This window comes from Aotus nancymaae, unplaced genomic scaffold, assembly GCF_030222135.1.
Source record: "Aotus nancymaae isolate 86718 unplaced genomic scaffold, 86718_ANA_hifiasm-v0.15.2.pri h1tg000040l, whole genome shotgun sequence".
NCBI lineage: Eukaryota > Metazoa > Chordata > Mammalia > Primates > Aotidae > Aotus > Aotus nancymaae.
The window spans coordinates 120,248,531-120,268,040 of NW_026988454.1; the positions used below are offsets into that span (position 1 = coordinate 120,248,531).

The 19,510-nt window shown below is 53.9% G+C and overlaps 2 protein-coding genes across 4 annotated transcripts; one reads left to right on the top strand and one right to left on the bottom strand.

Annotated features, from left to right (window-relative positions):
• Window positions 1-27: 27 nt before the first annotated feature.
• Window positions 28-5,453, bottom strand: PRICKLE4 (prickle planar cell polarity protein 4). Its single transcript, XM_064361062.1, has 7 exons — window positions 5,291-5,453; window positions 3,853-3,996; window positions 3,231-3,342; window positions 2,086-2,237; window positions 1,640-1,843; window positions 839-1,043; window positions 28-404 (listed from the first exon to the last, which is right to left on the bottom strand). The coding sequence occupies exons 2-7, from the start codon at window positions 3,982-3,984 to the stop codon at window positions 31-33; spliced, it is 1,179 nt and encodes a 392-aa protein (XP_064217132.1). The 5' UTR covers window positions 3,985-3,996; window positions 5,291-5,453; the 3' UTR covers window positions 28-30.
• FRS3 (fibroblast growth factor receptor substrate 3) lies at window positions 616-15,834 on the top strand. 3 transcript variants are annotated; one of them, XM_012448631.2, is made up of 7 exons: window positions 616-670; window positions 8,692-8,836; window positions 9,841-9,929; window positions 11,237-11,423; window positions 13,347-13,508; window positions 14,316-14,464; window positions 14,746-15,834. In XM_012448631.2, the coding sequence occupies exons 3-7, from the start codon at window positions 9,864-9,866 to the stop codon at window positions 15,658-15,660; spliced, it is 1,479 nt and encodes a 492-aa protein (XP_012304054.2). In that variant the 5' UTR covers window positions 616-670; window positions 8,692-8,836; window positions 9,841-9,863; the 3' UTR covers window positions 15,661-15,834. The 3 variants fall into 3 exon arrangements, with proteins under 3 accessions (XP_012304054.2, XP_021531731.2, XP_064217131.1); XM_021676056.2 differs by lacking the exon at window positions 616-670 and adding an exon at window positions 7,038-7,075; XM_064361061.1 differs by lacking the exon at window positions 616-670 and having other exon boundaries at window positions 8,578-8,780.
• Window positions 15,835-19,510: the final 3,676 nt, after the last annotated feature.

Below are 19,510 nucleotides of genomic sequence, written 5' to 3' on the forward strand. Positions count from 1 at the left end.
CATTCACACCCCCTTCTCTGAGCTGCGCCTCTAGCACACGGTGCAGTGCTTCTTAGAGGCGTTGCAGTCCTCTGCTTGGAGGCTTCCGGGGGTCTTCCAGGACAGGGGAAGGCGCTCGCCTAAGAAAAAGCCTTCAGGTTCCGAGTCAGAGGAAGAGGAGTAGGTGGGGAAAGGAGTGTCCTTGGGATGACGAGGAGTCTTCAGGTGGCATTGCTCCTGCCCTTTGGGTGCCTCCGCTTTGTCCCCAGGTCGGTTCTCCTGCTGGGGACTGGATCCAGGCAGCCCTGTCCGAGTTTGCAGGCTGGAACAGCCGGCAGCAGCGAGGAGTGTTCGGGAGAAGGTCACAGAGTTCAGCGAGGTTTCGTCCCTTCCTTCAGTTCGGTCGGGTCCAGTCCCCCCTCTTCCTGGCCGGATCGGAAACGCTGGTCTCAGAGGGCGGAATCTCCCTCCCAGAGCCTGGCTAGACCACCACCGCAGCTAGCCGGGGTGAGGCCCCGCCCCGCCCCTAGGCCGTGCGCGCCGCCGCCGAGAGTCGTTCCTGGGTCCCCCGCCTCCACCCACCAGAGGGCGGCCGCATCCCGTGCCTGGGAGGGAGTGCGGCGCCGCAAGCCCGACCGCGGTGCGGGGTGGGTTCGAGAGGCCCTTGGAACGCTCCAGCCAGGGACGCGCGGTGAGAGCTGCGGGCCCCAAGGCTCGGGTATGGGGGGTGCGGTGGGGGGCCGCGGGCGCTGCTGGAGGGACGGGACGGCGTGGGACCGGGGCAAGGGTCCCAGCCCGGGAGAACCCCCACAGCCCAGCCCAAGCCCCCTCCCGCTTCGACCTGCATCCTCTCCCTTACCAAGGAACGCCTGCCCTTCCAGTGCCCCGGCCGAGCTCCAGCCTGCATCCGAGTAGCGGTTCTCGAAGCAGCTGGGGCAGCAGGGGCTTCCCCCAGGCAGGGCATAACGTCCCCCGCCCAGGGGCCCGGCGCAGTCCTGGCAACAGAAGTGGTTCTCATGCCAGTGCCGTCCCTCTGCCTCGGTGCAGTGCCGAGAGAAGATCAGCTGGGAGAGGGAGAGGGAGAGGGGAACGGTTCATTCATTCATTCATTCATTCATTCACTCATTCATTCATCCAGTAACCACGCCTTTTACCCAGTTAACGCTAAAGCACGTCTACATACATTCCCATTTGATCCACTCAGCCACTCTTGGACGCAGGGAAGACTGATTGGCTTAGCCAGGATGCCAGCTAGCAAGTGGCACAATCCAAAGTTCGACCTGGGGGTCTGGACTCCCAACCCAGGGCTCCAGGCTTCCTTTTATGCTGGCATTAAGGGAATTTCTAGCATGATGAGGCACAGCACTGGGCACTTGGCATATACTGATGAGCATCTGTCCAAGAGTCCCTGCTCTAGAGAAATTCTCTGAGTCCAAGAACATTTGAGGGACTCTGATTGCAAAGAGGGCACAAGAAAGGCCGTGGGCCCCACATGCCCAGAGCTCAAGTCAGAACACAGGGAACTTGGTAGTCCCAGGCTGGTTACTAGTTCTCCCCGCTCCCTGATACTGGGAGAACCTGTGGCCCAGGAGAGTGTCCCTTTGTATCCTGCCACTCTGGACCATGAGGTGACCCCCAGTTCTTCCCCTCCAGGCTGTACCTGGTCACAAGCCGGGCAGCGCGGGCGCAGCAACTCTGCATGATGACGGCCGCAGTAGAGTTGTCCATCATGGTAGAAGTAGATGAGGTTTATCAGGGCCTGGCCACAGGCCTGGCAGGCAAAGCAGGGCTGGTGCCAGCAGCGCTGTTCCCCTGCCCGGGCTGCAAACACTCCGTACTCCCCTGGCTTTAGCAGCTCCCTGCACTGTGGGAAGGGAGGTGCTGAGGTGGTCAGAGTAGGCACTACTGACCTAACTTCCCTCCTTGCTCTTCTAATCCAGTCCCAACCTGTTCTCACCATACCCTAGCAAGTCCACATCCACTGCAGCCTATACCAAGAGTCCCAAACTTGGTTTCTGTTTTTCCTGTTTCCCAACCAGAGTCCCAGAAGCTAGCCCCTTCTGCAGAAATAAGAGGGCGAAGAGTGGAGGGAAGGGTACTACATACCTTCTCACAGGTGTGTCCTTTAAGCTTGGGAAGTAGCAGGCGGGCCACCCCCTGTCCCAGGGCCTCCTGCTTCCGCCTGGCACAGAAAAGCCGCAGCTCGGCCAGCTCCTCCTCCCCAAGGGCCAGGCAGTAGCGCTCCTGCAGAAACAGTCCTCTGCAATGACTGGGAGAGCCCCAGCAGGCAAGATGGAGCATTGGTTGGAGGAAAAAAGACTTGGCCGCTAGGTCAGAGAAAGGTTGTAGAACCTCAGGGAGATGCCAGAGATAATGGTATAGAAGGGCAAATAGAAAAAGGAAAGGAGCTCATGAAAGGCCACCTCAGTCTCCCCCGCCCCCCCAGGAATGGTCATCAATCAGGTCCTGACAGGCCCACAGCACATAGCCCTGTCACCATTAGGTCTTTGCTCCCAATGAGCTAGAGTTCAGTATCAGTTCCCATGCTTACATTTCCTCAAATTATTTCATATATTCCTGTCTTGCCTCCCCAATTGAATTGTAAGCCTTTAGACTGGGCACATGAAGAGCCTCAATAAATACATAATAACCATACTCTCTACATTGTACATTCCATTATCCGTTTCAAAAGTTGTTCATGTTCATTTTCTCATTCACTCTTGAATGAAGCGTTGTGGTGGGCAGAGATGTTATTGCACCCGCTATTGCTATTGTTATTGCCAATGTGAAAACTCGGGGAGAATCACCCCCCAACCAGTGGCACAGCTGGGCCTTAAATCTATATCCCGTAACTTCTGGACTGATGTTCTTCCCACAGTAAGAAAAGGGAGGGGGGGCCGGGCGCGGTGGCTCAAGCCTGTAATCCCAGCACTTTGGGAGGCCGAGGCGGGTGGATCACGAGGTCGAGAGATCGAGACCATCCTGGTCAACATTGTGAAACCCCGTCTCTATTAATACAAAAAAAATTAGCTGGGCACGGTGGCGCGTGCCTGTAATCCCAGCTACTCAGGAGGCTGAGGCAGGAGAATTGCCTGAACCCAGGAGGCGGAGGTTGCGGTGAGCCGAGATCGCGCCATTGCACTCCAGCCTGGGTAACAAGAGCGAGACTCCGTCTCAAAAAAAAAAAAAAAAAAAAAAAAGAAAAGGGAGGGGGAGGAGGAGGCAAGAGAGGGAAGATGGGGAGAGGAGACCCATATCAGTGTCCTGTGGAGGGAGTTGCTGCAGGAGGGTCTGAAGCCCAGTCCAGTTGGGGGCTTGGTTGGTGTCCAGGCAAAGGGAACCCAGGCTCAGAACTGCAGGACCCTGAGGAGATATGGAAGAAGGGGAGGAGTGAAACTAGGTTTTTCTTTCCTTTCTCCTTCTTTCCCCCTTGTCATTGCCACCTCTTCTCCAATCTAGAGCAGCTTCTAAGCATGCCCTCCATTTGGGAGGATCCTCCTTCCAGATTCTCAGTGCAAGGATAGCCTTGGATGCCTGCATCTGTGGTCTTCCTTGAGGGAGGCTGAGGAGGCCCCATACCCCAAAACAGCTTCTCTTCTTATGCTTAAAACCACCCCCTTCACTCCTTGAGGCCAAAGCTCCTAGAGTCTGCTTTGACAACACAGACTCCCCAGGAGAGGTAATGAATATTAATGTGAATGAGTTTAAAGTTAAAACCCCATGTTCTAAGCAGGTGCAGAGACAGGAATTCCTGAAAAGAAAAAAGGCAACAAAAGATTAGGCAAGAAGTCAAACTACCTCAGGGTTGGTGGAAAAGGGGAGCACTCCACAGGATAGAGGTCATGTTGGTCTCGAAGGGCACAACTCTACTACCTGAGCAGAGGTATCCTCAGGGTCCCCGCCCGGCAGGTAGCCTGAGTCAATGTCTGAGTTGGCTGGTGGACCTGGCTCCTGGGAGTTGGGGCTGTCCTCTTGGCGGGGCCATCCAGAGTTCTGCACTGACATTGGTGGCAAAGGCTACCCCAAAACAATAAGAACCCCTCCATGTATTAGGCCGTTACAATATGCTAGGAAGTGTTAAGTGCTTTATAGATACTATTTCCCTCAATCCTCCCAACACCCAGTGACTTAGATAGCACTGTCCCCATCTTACAGATGGCCCAACTGCAGATCAGAGCGTGAGTAGCATGTCCCAAAACAGCTAGTAAGTGGCAGAGCCAGGTCTTGAGGTCAGGTCTTTTGGCTCCAGAATTTCTGAAGTTCAAATTCTGGGGTCTCCCAAGATTGGGATGGAGGTAAGAGGAGGAGAGTAGAAGGAGAGGGCACTTTGCCTTTCTGGTGGGCCTTTAGGCAGGCTGGCCCTTCTCTCCTCACCTCATCAGCCTTAACTCCCACCATCTCTCACCGTGCGCCCGCAGCCCCAGTGAGCCTCCTTCTCCACAACTTCCTACATGGACCCAGTTTTTCCAGCTATATAGGCTTGGGCCTGGTTAAAGGATCCCCTTATCAGGAAGCCCTTCTCAGCTTCTGTGACCATACCTTTTCTGAGAGCTCCTGAAGCAAGCAGTGCCCCAAGATTTAGCACCTAATGTTTTTCTCTGCTCCCTGCATCTCTCTCGACTCCTAATCTAGTCTATAAGTTCCTCAAGGTCAGAGGAACACCTTGCACTTTTATCTATAGCAGCAATTGCACTGGATAATCTAAGTGCATCTCTTCAGCTTTCCTCTCGGCAAGTCCTGATATGACCACAATATCTTGGGGGTAAGAAGTGACTATTAATGTAGAGAAGAGCTGAGCCCTGCCCTCAAGGAGCTCATAGTGAGTAAGACAGAGATGAAACTAAGTAGAATGGGACCAGAGCTCCAGGCAGATATACACAAACTCGGGGGAAGAAATAACCAGAGCAAACATTTATACTATTTACTCTGTGCCAAGGACTCTTCTAGAATATTATATAATATATATAATATAGTCCATCCTCACAATAATCTTATGAGGTAATCTCTTTTAGTCCTCTTGACAGTTGAAACAAGTTAACTAACTTGCCCAAGATCACACCTAAGGCTTAAGGGAAGCCTTAGGGGGAGCTGGCCTCTGAGAGCTGGGATAGATGCTGAAAGTAGCTGGGCACAGGAGGGTCATCATCAAATCCCTGCCTTCTGTAAGATTCAGTATTGGGGTTGAGGTGAGGGTTTGGACCATAACAGTTAATATTGCTTCCGAGCACTGAACCCTCCTCAGCACCGTCCCCCAACCCCCAACTCCAAATGTCCTGTGCCACCCTTTCCTCCTTCCTGGCTTCACACCCACCTGCTTCCTTCCTCTTCTGTCCCTCAGGTCAGGTTTCCTGTGGAAGGCGGCCAGGATGGGCTGTTCACACCAGGAGTAGCCACTTCGCCTGACAGCACTGCCCCTGCTCCAGGCAGCAAGAAAGGAGGGGTTATCTGGGGCCCCAGAAGGGGACCTGCAGCCACTTTCATTTTAGCTCTAATTTGCATGGAATTGTCCAACACTGAAACAACGCTCAGAAATCAGACCTCTACTCCTCACCTTTCCATCTCCCCAAAGGCCGCCAAACTCCACCTCCACCTAGCACTGGAACACCCTTACTAACAGACCAGCTGGATTCTTTCCATAATTCCCTTCCACCTCCCATTTCAGATAAGGGACAGAACTGAACCCCGTCTTGCCTCCGCGCAGGTGCAAGAGGGCTCAGGAGCTGGACATCCCCAACCCCCACTGCCCTGAAGGGAGAACCTGAGAGGACTTAGGGCTTGGGAAGGTGGAGGGATGGGAAGATTTCTGGGGACAATGGGAGGGAGAAGGAAGGGAAGTGCCCAGTCCTGCCAAGTGCCCTCTCGATAGATGCCCAAAGTTTTTCTAGAACTTGGCGGGCCCACCTCCGGGGTTGGGACGCGGTATGTTTCCCGAGTCCGCTGGTGTTCGCAGCCTGGCTGCTGGGATTTTAGGGGAGGGGACGAGGACTCCGCTGGGGTCTCACCCTCGCTGTGCGCTGCGTTCCGGGCAGTTCTGGACCGACTCTGCTTTCGGGCCCCTTACCCGGTCCCCACCCCAAGGCCTCAGCGCCCGCCCCCGCCCGCCATAATAGTGCGGCCCTTCCTCTCCCACGCCCCAGCGGCCCCCGCCGCTCCCCCGCCCCGTTCCCGGCTGGTGGAGAGGGGCAGCTCAGGGAGGGGCCAGGAGCTGCAGATTGGAAAACACACACACACACACACACACACACACACACACACACACACACACACACAACTTGTGGGATCTCTTGGAGCTGCAGGGAGGGGCCTGGAGCTGCAGATTGGAAAACACACACACACACACACACACGCATATTTGTGGAATTTCAGGGTGGAAATGTGCGGGCTCCACGGCCTCCGCCATGCAGGTGCAGGGGCTTCAGGCCCGGACTGCGCCCGGTGGGTATCCAGCAGACGCCGGGAGCCGCGTTTACACTGGGTTCTCAACCACTCGCTGAATGGAAACGCCTCGCCGGGCCCGCAGCTCTGTCTCTCCGCAGTTCCCAGGTCCCCCCAAACTCTCCCTCTGGTCTCCCAGCCCCGCCCTTCCGCGTGTTTCCCTTCACTTCTCTCTCCCTTGTCCCCAGTGGTCCCCCTGGTCCCTTCTCCTCTTCTCAGCCCTCTTCCGGGGTCCCTCGTCCTGCCCTTCTCCCTTCAGGTCTCTTCAGACCCTTTCCCCTTCCCTTCGTTTCTCGCCCAACCCTCCTTCCCCGTTCCGATTCCCGGAGCACCCCCAACTTTGGTTCCCCCAGCACCGCCTCTGCGCCCCGCCCCCGGCGCAGGCCCCGCCCTGTCCCCGCCGGGCTTGCTCAGTCCCTGGCCAGCAGCGCCCTCTGGCGTCTGCGCATGCTCCCTGCTCCTGACAGCAAAGTCCTCCAAAGGGACCTTCTAGGCTGCGCGCCGGTCGCCCCCGCTCGGGTCCGCCCGCCTGCAGCGTCTCGTTGGTGCTGCCGGTGACCTCCGACCCCGCGGGGCGGGGAGGCCTTAGCTCCGGGCGGGCGGCGGCTGCTGCAGCGGGACCCGGGAGCGGGGCCCGGCGCCGCCTGGGCCGCGGGGCGATGTGAGTCTGGGCGCGGCGGGGCGGGGACGAAGCGGCTTCACCGAGGCCGCGTAGCGCCGCGCCGCAGTCTCCACTCCCTCCCTAGGAAGCCCCGGGCGGGCGGGTGGCGGAGCACCGGGGCTGGGGGCGGGAATCCGGGGGCAGCGCGCACCCCGACCTCCCCATTCCTTACGGGCGTCTAGAAATTCTCTTTGACAGTCCTGCAGCCTGTCCTGCAGCCTCTGGCTCTCCAAATCCTACCTCAACCCTCTCCACCCTGGACACCATCGCATCTCCTGAAGCCCTCAGAACCCCCTCACTCATTCAACAAATCTCCTGCTGTGCCCACAGACCCACCATTCTCTCTTGGATGCCCCCAAATGCTTCTACTGCCTGGAAATTCCTCGGATTCCTCATATCCCCATTCTCCTTGCACTATCCAAAATGCCCACATCCAAAATTTTTGCTCGTTGTTTCCCAAAACCACCTCATGTTTTCAGCCCCAACACCCTCTCTAACTCCTGCCCCTGATCCACACCTATCCCAGACCAGAGCCCTCTCCCCCTTTCCACCCAATGCAGTCCTTCCTCAGTGGACTGATACGTCCTGATATCTTAAAGAGAAGAGATGGTGAGAGGGAAATGCAACCCCTCCCCCATCTTGCACCCTAGAGTGCTTGGTTTCAGTGCCCCCGCCCCGCCCCCATCGGTGCCTCCAGCCCCAGAACTTTCCCGGTGACCTGTCTTTAGTCTGTGCACACCTCCCTGAACCTGCTTCTTCCTTCCAGAGAATAAGCCAGACCAAGGGGATGGGGTCCTTTTACCTGGAAGTTGTCCAAGGATGCAGGGTGCAAGGGGCCCTGAGAAGTATTGTTTCTCCAGAGCGGGAATGTGGATGTCCAGGGTCTGCAGAGTCCTGGCTTGTTGACTTGTCTACCTTGGGCTCAGATGCACTGAAATTTTGGCTACTGTTAACAACTATGTTAAAATTAGGCCTTTTAGAACTTGGGGAGCAGAAAATCTATCTAGCTTCCAAATTCGAAATTGAATCAGCCTGTCTTGAAAGAGGAGCATGTCCATTTTAGTGATGTTTGTCTTACATTTTTGCCTTTGGAAGTTATTTAGGTTAGAAGCGCCACAGTTTGTAGATGGTTGCCCCCAAAACTAAGGCCTTGGCTGGGAGCTGGGGGAGTGTTGACCTAAGTCTCCCAGATACTTAGTAGCAACAAAACTGACCGGAATATTGGTTTCCTGAATCTTAAACCAGTGCTCTTTCTACTATATCACAGTGTCCTTTTGAGAAAGCTCTTTGTAGAGTTAAAATTCTCTGCAAAGGTAAGGTGGTGGTTTTGGTATTTGTTGTAACAGGACCCAGAGGGAGATCTAAAGTGACTTACAAGGCCTTGGGTTGCCTTAGACTTCAAACTCATTGATGCTCTGTGAGTCTGTACCTTTCAGGGTCCATGGGGCTTGGAATTTGTGCTCTCTTTGCCCTTGATTTTACTTCCTTTATTGGTGTTTTTGTCCTATTAGGGCTGGAACAGATATCCAGGTAGGATGAACTGCCAGGTCAGTTTTATTAACAGTTGGGGGTGAAGATAGTTTTCTATTAACCACTGTCTCTGTTTCCTATGCTAGGTGAGCCCCAGGTGTATCCCAGAGGGATCCAGGTGAACTTCTCTGCAGACTGTTTGCCATGACAGCCCACCAAGGACGGGGGGAATAAAGTGAGAATCCTTCCCCATGCCCCTCCCATGGTCAGCTCCCCGATGGCCTGGGTGAGGTAAGAGCTGTGTATAGGAGTCAGTTTTATGGCATTTCCCAAGTTGGGACAAACAGAGGGTACAGGTCACCTGGTTGTTTAAGGCTTTACCATTCAGCAGGAGTTCCATAAGGATAGCTAATCCTATAGACTCATTTTTTGCGACAAGTTGCCACCCCTTAAAACTTCTGCTCAATATTGGTCCATGCATTTCTTGTTCTCTTCCATCATTTAAGCCTGGGTGGTGTCCTCTTCATTCTAGGCACAGACCTGACTATTGTGATGTATAATCCAAGTACCAGAATCCTGGAGGGAAGAGCCAAATAGTAAGGCCTCTGGTCTCCCCTTCAGACAAAGGGAAGAAAACCCAGCATTTTATCCAATTGAGGTTATTAAAATTGTGCGCTCTTTTAAATGTTTGGTCTTCTGAATATATCTTTATGATCACAGTGTAACAACTCATTTGAAGAGGACATCAAAAGATAAATTCGCCCTGGTTATTGGGATGTTGGTAAGGGAGGAGAGAGAATTTGGATAATGTGGAATGGATGAGGTAAAAAGGGAGGAAAAAAGAGACAGGTATAGGCCAAAGTGTCTGAGACCCCCAAGTGACAGTTTCTTTCCTGAATCCAAATAAGGGCCTCGCGATGGTACCCACCTCCATCTGCTGCAGGTCACTTCTTCTGGGCCCCTACTTTTCTTCCTGCCTATGTCCCTCCCTTCCTTGTCATTACATGGGTCAGAATCCTACATACTTCTCAAGGTCCAGATCAAATGTTACGTTTGAAAAGCTCTCTCCAGCCCCCCATCAGCATTCATCCTTAACACATTCTAACTTGGATTAATGTTTATCCAGTGTGTATCTGGTCCTGGATTGAGAGTGTGAAGTCCTTGAGGGAGGGTCCGTGTCACACAGTCTCTTGGACAGAGGGTGATCACAGTGAGGTCCTTCTGCCAGAGTTCCCCAGAGCAGGGTTTTTTGAATCGGAAGTTAGTGACCTGCATATCCCTTATGTTTTTCCTAGGGCAGGCTGGCTGCTCTGACACCATGGGGAGCTGCTGCAGCTGCCTGAACAGAGACAGCGTTCCGGACAACCACCCCACCAAGTTCAAGGTACCCAGATCCCTCTCCTCTCCTGCATTCCCAACATGGCCTCTTGGGTGCAGACACAGTTTAATGGAGTTGCCTCAGCCTCTCTAACAGCAAATGAAATGCTAGGCTGAGGTTGTAGGCTTTTGGAGACTTCTTGAGCTCAGGCCCTCTCAAGTAGCCTGAGGAAAAGAGGCCCAGACCACTGCTGTTTTCGTGGCTCTTGATATTACCAAGAATGAAGAAATACCATAATGGTGCTTTTGGATCCGTTGTCAGTGTATTTTTATAACTTTATATATCCTTTTTTTTTGATAGAAAACAAAAGTCTGTATTTGTGAGTTAATATATGTAAAGTATTTAAAATAGTGCTTAGTGGCCAGGCGCAGTGGCTCATGCCTGTAATCCCAGCACTTTGGGAGGCCGAGGTGAGCAGATTTCCTGAGGTCAGGGGTTCAAGACCAGCCTGACCAACATGGCGAAACCCCGTCTCTGCTAAAAATATAAAAATTAGCCCAGTGTGGTGGCACACGCCTGTAATCCCAGCTACTTGGAAGTCTGAGGCAGGAGAATCACTTGAACCCTGGAGATGGAGGTTGCATTGAACCAAGATTGTACCACTGCATTCCAGCCTGGGTGACAGAGCGAGACTCTGTCTCAAAAAATAAAAATAATAAATAAATAAAAATAAAATAGTGCTTAGCACACAGTAAGCACGACATCAGTATTTGCTGTTTGCTGTGGGGAGCTGAGGGCGGACCCAGTGGACCTGTGCCCTCCCCCGCCCCACCTCTCTGTGGAGGGAGCCTCCTCCTCCCTCCTCATTCTGGGGCATGTGGAAGCACATGTTTCTCCTGTCCACCAGAAGAGGGAGCCCTCAGCAAGGACATACTGTTGGGGTAGAGGAGCTATGTATTGTTTCTGCCTTGGGCTTGACTTTCCTAGATCAGGGTGCCCAGTCTCAAGATTTTGAATTTACAGTGGAATCCTTTCCCCGTTAACATCTGGGCCTTGTATCCTAAGCCATGGGCTGTCTGAGGTCATCTAACATTTGTTATCTAACCAATGGACCTTGGAGGTAAACTACCTCTTCCCTCACTGTCCATATGACAAAACTGAGCCCCAGAGAAGTGGGATTTGCCCAGAGAACTATCGTAGGTCCATGGCACTGCTTCATTCAATCATGTGGCATTCAGTAGAATCTGTGATAGTCAGATGCGACCTTTGGTTCCCCACCTCTTATCCTGCATCAGATTGTCTCCCAGTGGCTCAGGGACCCGTGCAAACACATGTTGGACTCACTCATTGACCCTTCTGTCTGTCCCCTCCAGGTGACAAATGTGGATGACGAGGGGGTGGAGCTGGGCTCTGGGGTAATGGAGCTGACGCAGAGCGAGCTGGTGCTGCACCTGCATCGGCGTGAGGCTGTCCGCTGGCCCTACCTCTGCCTGCGCCGCTATGGCTACGACTCCAACCTCTTCTCCTTTGAGAGTGGCCGCCGATGTCAGACAGGCCAGGGTGAGTATCAGGCCCTGCTCCACCCTGGGATAGGGGTTTATGCAGGACTCCAGGGTTCCTAATGTACAAATTAGCCCTCAAGAGGTTAATGTTGTCCCCATCACCTGTGGGCAGTAGAGTGTGATGTATTCTCCCTGCAGTCAGAGGTCAGGTGTAGGTTATTCCATGAGATCAAGGCTAGAGCCAGCCACAGCTCTCTGAAGGAGTGGCATGGTCTGGGTTTATCTTTTACTATCCAGACTTAAGCGATGCAAAAGGAATCCTGCATGGGACTGTGTTCAGTGCAGTTTGGGATTATGATTGTGCAGAGGTGGAATGAACAAGTTTCTCTGATGAGGCTGCCAACAAAACAGTGAGCCTCCGAGGTCACGTTTGCTGGAGGAGACTTCCCTCCGTGCATCTTACTCTTGGAGTTCATGAGGCAGAGGCAGGGGTGCTGGGTGAGCAGGCAGAACGGGGAAAGCCATCATTGTTCCTGGTGATGTTTGATCTACACTTGGGTTCCCAGAGGAGCTACCCCAGGCCCCAACACAGGGTTCTCTGTGATTCCAGGCTTTCCCAGTCTTTTCTGCTTCTCATCATATCTTTCCAGAGTAGGTCTTTTTCTTCCCTATTTCTTCCCGATCCTATTTGTGTAAATCACAGTTGTCCTGTTCCCCAGCCTAATTGTGTTTCAATTGTGGGTATATGCATAGGCACACTCCACGTAGCCTCCCCTAGGTCTCAGGTACCCCTGTTACAGAGGGGAGTGTAGGATTCCAGGCTGGCCCAATACCCCCAAGGGCATCTTTGAGTCCCCTGATTCACAGACACTCAGCCCAGTCCTGCTGTTCCTGGGACTTTGAGTTGCAGTGTTGCAGTTGGAAGGGGTGTAAAGCTGGCTGCATTGAGGAGCCATGTGATTGCCTTGCCATATTTACCTGTAGCTCGTCTGACCATCTTTTCTTCCATCCATTGCCAGAGTTTATGAGGTCAGGGACCTATATACAGTAGACATTTGCTTTCTGGCCATGCACTAGGCTAATAAGTGAACAAGCAGGGAACAGGGTAGACCCTCTTGTCATCAGCAATCAGCTGGTACTCTGGGGAGCAGGGGTTGGTAGGCAGAGGAAGATGGGGAGAGCATGTGAGATGGAATGTTCACTCATCTAATACTGTCCTTTCCACCTTGGTTTTTGTTTTTTGATTTTTTTTGAGACAGAGTCTCTCTCTGTCACCCAGGCTGGAGTGCAGTGGCACGATCTTGGCTCACTGCAACTGCCACCTCCCAGGTTCAAGTGATTCTCCTGCCTCAGCCTCCCAAGTAGCTGGGATTACAGGCACCCACCACCACGCCTAGCTAATTTTTTCTATTCTTAGTAGGGATGGGGTTTCACCATGTTGGCCAGGCTGGTCTTGAACTCCTGACCTTAGGCGACCCACCCTCCTCAGCCTCCCAAAGTGCTGGAATTACAGGCATGAACCACCATACCTGGCCTCTTCCTTGGTTTTGATTCTCTTCTTGTGACCCCTGTTTCTGAGGTCAGGAGTTTGAGACCAGGCTGACCAACATGGTGAAACCCCATCTCTACTAAAAATGCAAAAAATTAGGTGGGCATGGTGGCGGGCACCTGTAATCCCAGCTACTTGAGAGGCTGAGGTAGGAGAATCACTTGAACCCGGGAGATGGAGGTTGCAGTGAGCCGAGATTGTACCTTTGCACTCCAACCTAGGCAACAAGAGCAAAACTATGTCTCAAAAAAAAAAGAAAAAGAAAAAGAAAAAAGAAAGAATGCTCAATGAGGAGAGGCTCTCCTACCCCTGCAGGCCTGGGACTGGCATTCAGGGACATTTCCTGCACATTGTGCATCTGCTGAGCTCCTCTGGTCCTTCCCTATTGGGCCCAGGGTCTGGGGAGCCTCATTTCTTCCCCTCCTTCTCCAGGAATATTTGCATTTAAGTGTTCTCGGGCTGAGGAAATCTTCAACCTCCTTCAGGATCTGATGCAGTGCAACAGCATCAATGTGATGGAAGAGCCTGTCATCATCACTCGCAATAGCCACCCCACTGAGCTTGACCTCTCTCGAGCCCCCCAGCCACCCAATGGTGAGGAGACCCCAGTGTACACGCACACGCGCCCAGGCCCAGGAAGCACGAGTCTTGGAGGGATGAGTCAAGCTTGCAGGTTGGGGGAAGGCTGGGTGAGCCAGCCTTCCAGGACAGTTGTCCATGGTCAGAACCATTCTTGAGGATCGATAAGTCCTGGGCTGGGCTAGGTGACTCAAGCTGAGGCTGTTGAGTCCTGGGCCTTGTATCGACTGATGGTTGGGGAGCAGACAGGAAGACTTTGGGTTTCCATAGAAACAGCAGTCTAGGGCTTTTTTGCTTCCTTCCTCTGTCTACTGGGTCATCCCCATATACCTTCCTTGCTGCTGGTGCAGGCATCTCTGGCCATGACAGTATTCTGGAGAGGTACCACAATTTCTGCTTGTTTAGTCATGGAGTTCAGACCAGGCACCTGCTTGCTTTGTGTGTTCCCTGGGCTGGCCCATGAGAGACAGAAGAAATGGAAGCAGTCCCTGTTTTTGAGGAGCTTCCCTGGACCTTCCTGGCAGACCTAGAATGAAGCAAAGGGATGGTCCTATGACAACAAGCTGTGCTTTACCCATTTTGGGTGAGGCTATGATGGAGACAGTGGTGAGGTGTTCTTCAAGGTGAGCTTGAGGGAAAGGGCAGGGTTTGAAGAGCAGAGAAGTGAAGGATAATGGGGGGCTGGTGGCTCAGGGGTTTAACCACTGTGAGGCCCTGAGAACATCTCCTCCATTGGAGGAGTCCCGGGATCCACACACAGCTGCAGCTGGTTGTCAGGTGGCTTAAGTTCCCCTCCCCTGGGCTTGTCTCTCCTGTGCCCAGCTCTAGGCTACACTGTCTCCAGCTTCTCCAATGGCTGCCCTGGAGAGGGCCCACGATTCTCAGCTCCCCGACGGCTCTCGACGAGCAGCCTGCGGCACCCCTCGCTTGGGGAAGAGTCCACCCATGCCCTCATTGCCCCCGATGAGCAGGTGAGCACGCAGCCGGCCAGCCCCTGCCCTGTTGGTCTGGTGGGAATGAGAGATAGGAAATATGGCCACCTCCTCCCAGTGAGGATCATGGGAAGGGGAAGAACATTTTTAGGGTCCCTTCCTGTCCCCAAAAGGGAACAGCTTCCTTGGAAGTTTTGGAGAACAAGGAAGAAGAAACTCCAGCTCTTTTTCCGTGTGTTTCTCTTCTCTCATCCTGTCCCTTCTGTTCTCTTTTCTCCCTGCCCTGGGACCCACCTGCCTCACTTGGACTCTCTCCCCAGTCCCACACCTATGTCAACACACCGGCCAGTGAAGATGACCACCGCAGGGGCCGCCACTGCCTGCAGCCCCTGCCTGAGGGTCAAGCGCCCTTCCTCCCGCAGGCCAGGGGCCCTGACCAACGGGACCCACAGGTGTTCTTACAGCCGGGCCAGGTGAAGTTTGTGTTGGGCCCGACCCCTGCGCGGCGGCACATGGTGAAGTGCCAAAGCCTCTGTCCCAGCCTGCATGACCCCGCCCACCACAATAATAACAATGAGGCCCCTTCCGAGTGCCCAGCCCAGCCCAAGTGCACCTATGAGAACGTCAGCAGTGGACTGCGGCGAGGGGCCAGCTGGAGACTGAGCCCAGAGGAGCCAGGCTGGAATGGCCTTGCCCACCGCCGGGCCGCCCTGCTGCACTATGAGAACCTGCCCCCGCTGCCCCCTGTATGGGAGAGCCAAGCCCAGCAGCTGGCAGGGGAGGCTGGGGATGATGGGGACTCGAGGGATGGGCTCACACCCTCCTCCAATGGCTTCCCTGATGGTGAGGAGGACGAGACCCCACTGCAGAAGCCCACCAGCACCCGGGCCGCCATTCGCAGCCACAGCAGCTTTCCTGTGCCACTGACCCGCCGCCGCGGCTCCCCAAGGGTCTTCAACTTTGATTTCCGCCGGCCGGGCCCTGAGCCCCCAAGGCAGCTTAACTACATCCAAGTGGAGCTAAAGGGCTGGGGTGGAGACCGCCCTAAGGGGCCCCAGAACCCCTCGAGTCCCCAAGCCCCCATGCCCACCACCCATCCTGCCCGAAGCTCAGACTCCTACGCCGTGATTGACCTCAAAAAGACCGTGGCCATGTCCAACCTGCAGAGAGCTCTGCCCCGAGACGATGGCACCGCCAGGAAAACCCGGCACAACAGCACCGACCTGCCTCTGTAGGGATGTCCCGTTCCTCACCACCCTCTGCCCCACCACAGTCCAGCCTCTGCCTCACACTCCTGCCCTCTGAACCCGCCCTCCCCAGGGTTCAGGGTTGCTTTGCAGAAGGCATGGAGGCGAGACCAGATGCTTCCCTGTGCTGGCTGGAGTGCCCAGAGATATCAGCCACTGCATCTCCTGGTCTGTCTCCAAGCTGGGGAGAGAAGGGTGACCAGGCGAGGAGGGAGCCGCGACATCAGCTGTGAAGGGTTCCTGTGACTGCGTTTAGCGCCCTCCCGTTCTGTCCATTTGTCTTGTCTGCCGACTGTTTGTGTGTGTGTTTTTTGGTTGGAATTTTGAAACATTTTGTACCTGTTAATTTTATTTATCAGTTTATTTTTCTATTTATTGTTTTAAATGTAATTTAACATATTTATTATTAATATAATTATTTTTAAATTCTGGCCTGTGGATATCATCTTCTAAGGGAGTCTTTTCTGGTTTGGTCCTAGGGTGGACATAGGGCAGATCTAATCAAGGTAAGGGCTTCATTCTGGGAAATTTGGGGCAGTTATGGTTTTTGTGACAAGTCCATGATCTTCTTTTTTTTTTTGAGATGGAGTTTCGCTCTTGTCACCCAGGCTGGAGTGCAGTGGTGTAATCTCAGCTCACTGCAACCTCTGCCTCCCAAGTTCAAGCGATTCTCCCACCTCAGCCTCCCGAAGAGCTGGGATTACAGGCCCCGACACCATGCCCAGCTAATTGTTACATTTTTAATAGAGATGGGCTCTTGCCATGTTAGCCAGGCTGTTCTCGAACTCCTGACCTCAGGTGATTGCCTGGCCTCCCAAAGTACTGGGATTACAGGTGTGAGCCACTACGCCTGGCCCATCATTTATTTTTCTGCTCCAAGAAGCCCTAGCCCTGAGCTTAAAGTTGCCAGGGATGGATGCTCTGTTGACGGAAAGTGGTGGGATGGCTGGAGTCCTGGAAGCCAAAAGAGGGTCTGTGAGGACTGCCCTAATGAGGTAGAGACCCAGCCCTCTGAGGCTGGCAACACGCAGGGAGTGCAGTGGAGTGGACACAGCTACGGAAGAAACACACCTTCACCTTCTCCGGGAGCCCTCACAGACATCCCTGCCACTAGGCGGGCCCCAAGGGCACTGCTGTCCTTTACCACCTTGGCTCAGAGGTTGACCCTGGATCCTCCTTAGCTGCCCCCAGCATGGCTGAGTCAAGACCAGACCTTTAAACAGGACTTTACTAAAATCCTAGGATTATAGCAAAATGAAAAAAACATAGTGTAATGTGTAACTAGATAATCTGGCTTGCTAAGTGTCTTTCCTAGAGAATGTCCCTTCAGGAATGGACTGTTAGGATGCCTCCACCTGGCCACAAGGCTGGGCACTCATAGAGCCACCACATTGGAGCACCTGCGTGGAAGCCCAGGGTCCAATGGGGCTGTGCTGCACACCTGCCCCAGTGCTGATTTGTTCCAGGAGCTCCTTTCTCTGTCCCGAGGCTGCCTCTCTCCTCTTCATCTAAAGGAAATCTTGTTTCTGTTATAAGTCGCTCAGGGCCCTGGTGAAGAATGAGAGCTGTGTTTGTCCAACCTGGGGGGGAAAGCCTTGTCACTGTTTGTGTCCCAGCTCCCTGTCCTGTGGAGCAAGCAGACCTGGCCTCTTCCTCACCAAGGAAACAAGCCCAGGCAAGACACACCACCCAGATCCCTCCCCGCCTACTGTCCAGGACACCGCCGCCTGGGCCTCATTTCCTCAAGCCCACCTCCCCTGAGTTGGGGTTGGACTGACAAGCTTCCAGACCCCGCCGACCGCAGGTGTCACTTTCTGTCAGTGAAATGGGCGGTGACGACTGGCCACAACAGGATGTGAGAGGCCCTTCGAGTGGGGCCCAGCAGAGCTCAAGGGGGCAGCTGCCACACCCCAGAATTGGCACCACACTCTTCTCCCCCTACATCCTTTTGATCTCTGGAGCAGAGGGGCCAGCTGCTGCAGGCTGGATTCATTGCAGTTTTCCACCCTGTGGTAGGGAAATGCCATCTCCTCTCGGCAGCTTATCCAATCAGCTCGATTCTGCTGTTTGGATGTTCTCATACACTTACCCCTACTGCTACTCGTGACCTCCACAGTAGGGGAGGTGGCTGTCTCCAAACAGGAGGGCAGATATGGGGGGGGCAGGTATGGCTATGCTGAGACCAGGGTTAGGGGTCCTGGCCATGCTTGTGACTCATGGGTCAGTGCAGGCTCTGCCTTAACAATGGACATATACTACAGGGGGTAGCCAGAGGCTGGCTTAAGAGACCCAGGGTCAAGTCCTGACTTGGTCATTATCTCTAAGAGACCCAGGGTCAAGTCCTGACTTGGTCATTATCTCTAAGAGACCCAGGGTCTAGTCTGACTTGGTCATTATCTCTGCTACCTTAAGCAGTTGGTTACCCAAATGGGCTCAGTTTTTGCACCTGAAAGACATAGAGCTGGTATGAGAAGTAGCCAGTGATGAACATGACACCACTTTGGAAATAGACAAGACTCCTGCAAGCTGTATTAACAACCCAACTATTCCCTTAGAAGTCACAACTCTTCAATCCCCCAGGCTGTTGATTTGCTGAACGAATCAAGAAGAGGCAGTTATTCTCATTCTCTGGGTCACCAGATCCTGGCCTGACCCCTGGGGTCTCCCTAGAGCAAGTTATAATTGCTTCGATGAGTATGTTTGTGGGGCTTGGAGGTGTCCAAGGAGTTGACTTCCAGCTCAGTGTGGCCCCCAACCTTTCCTGTCCCCTCCCCTGGCCACTGCCTCTGGCCCACGAGGTCTACTACAGGAATTTTCCTCTTGAGGGGAGGGCGGGGTGAGTGGACAGCTTTCCTGGTGGGAAGGGGTGGGTGGGAGCGATGCCCAGGAGGGTAACTGCCGCCGCTGTGTTTGAACCCGCCCTGCCGTCAGGGTGTGGTGTACAGATGGCATCAGTTTCCATCACCATCATCATCCAAAGATCATCACCAACATCAGTGCATGTTTGCTGAGTGCTGGGTTCTCTTATTTAGAAACAGGCCCTACCCACCCCTGGGCTGCCCTCAGGAAAGGAGAGGATCCAGCATCCTGTCTGGGAGTGACATTTCAGGTCAGACCAGGAGGGGCCCTCCCCAAGGGCCCCCCTGGGTAATAATAGCACTTTACAAGGGTATAAACACAGTCAGCTTTCCACAGGACCTTGTTGAATATTTATCTCTATCAGGCCTCACTGTCGGGATGTTATCACCACTGTACAGAGGAGGAAACAGGCCAAGAGGTGAAGTAATTTGCCTCGGGCCGTGAAGTTAATGAGTGGCTTGGGCCGGGGCTGTAGGCCAGTCGTGTGTCTCCTCCACCCCCTGCTCCCAGCCTGGCCCAAAGGAGCCTTGTTCCTCAGGTGGGCTGCAGGGAGACCGTGTTGGGTGCTTCTTCCTGGGTTAAGTCTCAGCAGGGGATCACATTCCAGTGCTCCAGTTCAGGAATCCTGAAATCCAAGCCAGTACCTTTCCCAGTTAACTACAGGGTGAACCTGCTCTCCCCTGGGGCCTGCCCTACGCCCCCCTCCCAACTCTGCCCCTCTACTCTCATTTCCTTAGAAATGGCTCCTGGTTGTGTAGATGGGAGGGGCCAGGCAGGTGTGCAAGAAGAGGCTTGACTGCCCTTGCCCCTGCCTGCCTCTCTGGAGAGCAAATCAGCCTCATGGGAGGTCCTCAGAGCTTAGGTTCCCTGAGCTCTGGGGTGCCCTCTGACCAATATCTTCAAGGGGCATCCTACTCGTGGTGGGGGGCTTGCAATGAGGCACGCTTGGGCCTCCAGAAAGGTATAAGGAGGGTTGAGG

Bases quoted from the DNA above. Each gene is read 5' to 3' on its own strand.
- PRICKLE4 (XM_064361062.1), bottom strand. From the start codon at position 3,984: ATGTCAGTGCAGAACTCTGGATGGCCCCGCCAAGAGGACAGCCCCAAC. The intron at 1,844-2,085 runs GTATGTAGTACC...CCCTTCCCACAG, and splicing joins AAGGACACACCTGTGAGAAG to TGCAGGGAGCTGCTAAAGCC. The intron at 1,044-1,639 runs GTACAGCCTGGA...TCCCTCTCCCAG, and splicing joins GCTGCCCGGCTTGTGACCAG to CTGATCTTCTCTCGGCACTG.
- FRS3 (XM_012448631.2), top strand. From the start codon at position 9,864: ATGGGGAGCTGCTGCAGCTGCCTGAACAGAGACAGCGTTCCGGACAAC. The intron at 11,424-13,346 runs GTGAGTATCAGG...CTCCTTCTCCAG, and splicing joins CCGATGTCAGACAGGCCAGG to GAATATTTGCATTTAAGTGT. The intron at 14,465-14,745 runs GTGAGCACGCAG...CTCTCTCCCCAG, and splicing joins TCATTGCCCCCGATGAGCAG to TCCCACACCTATGTCAACAC.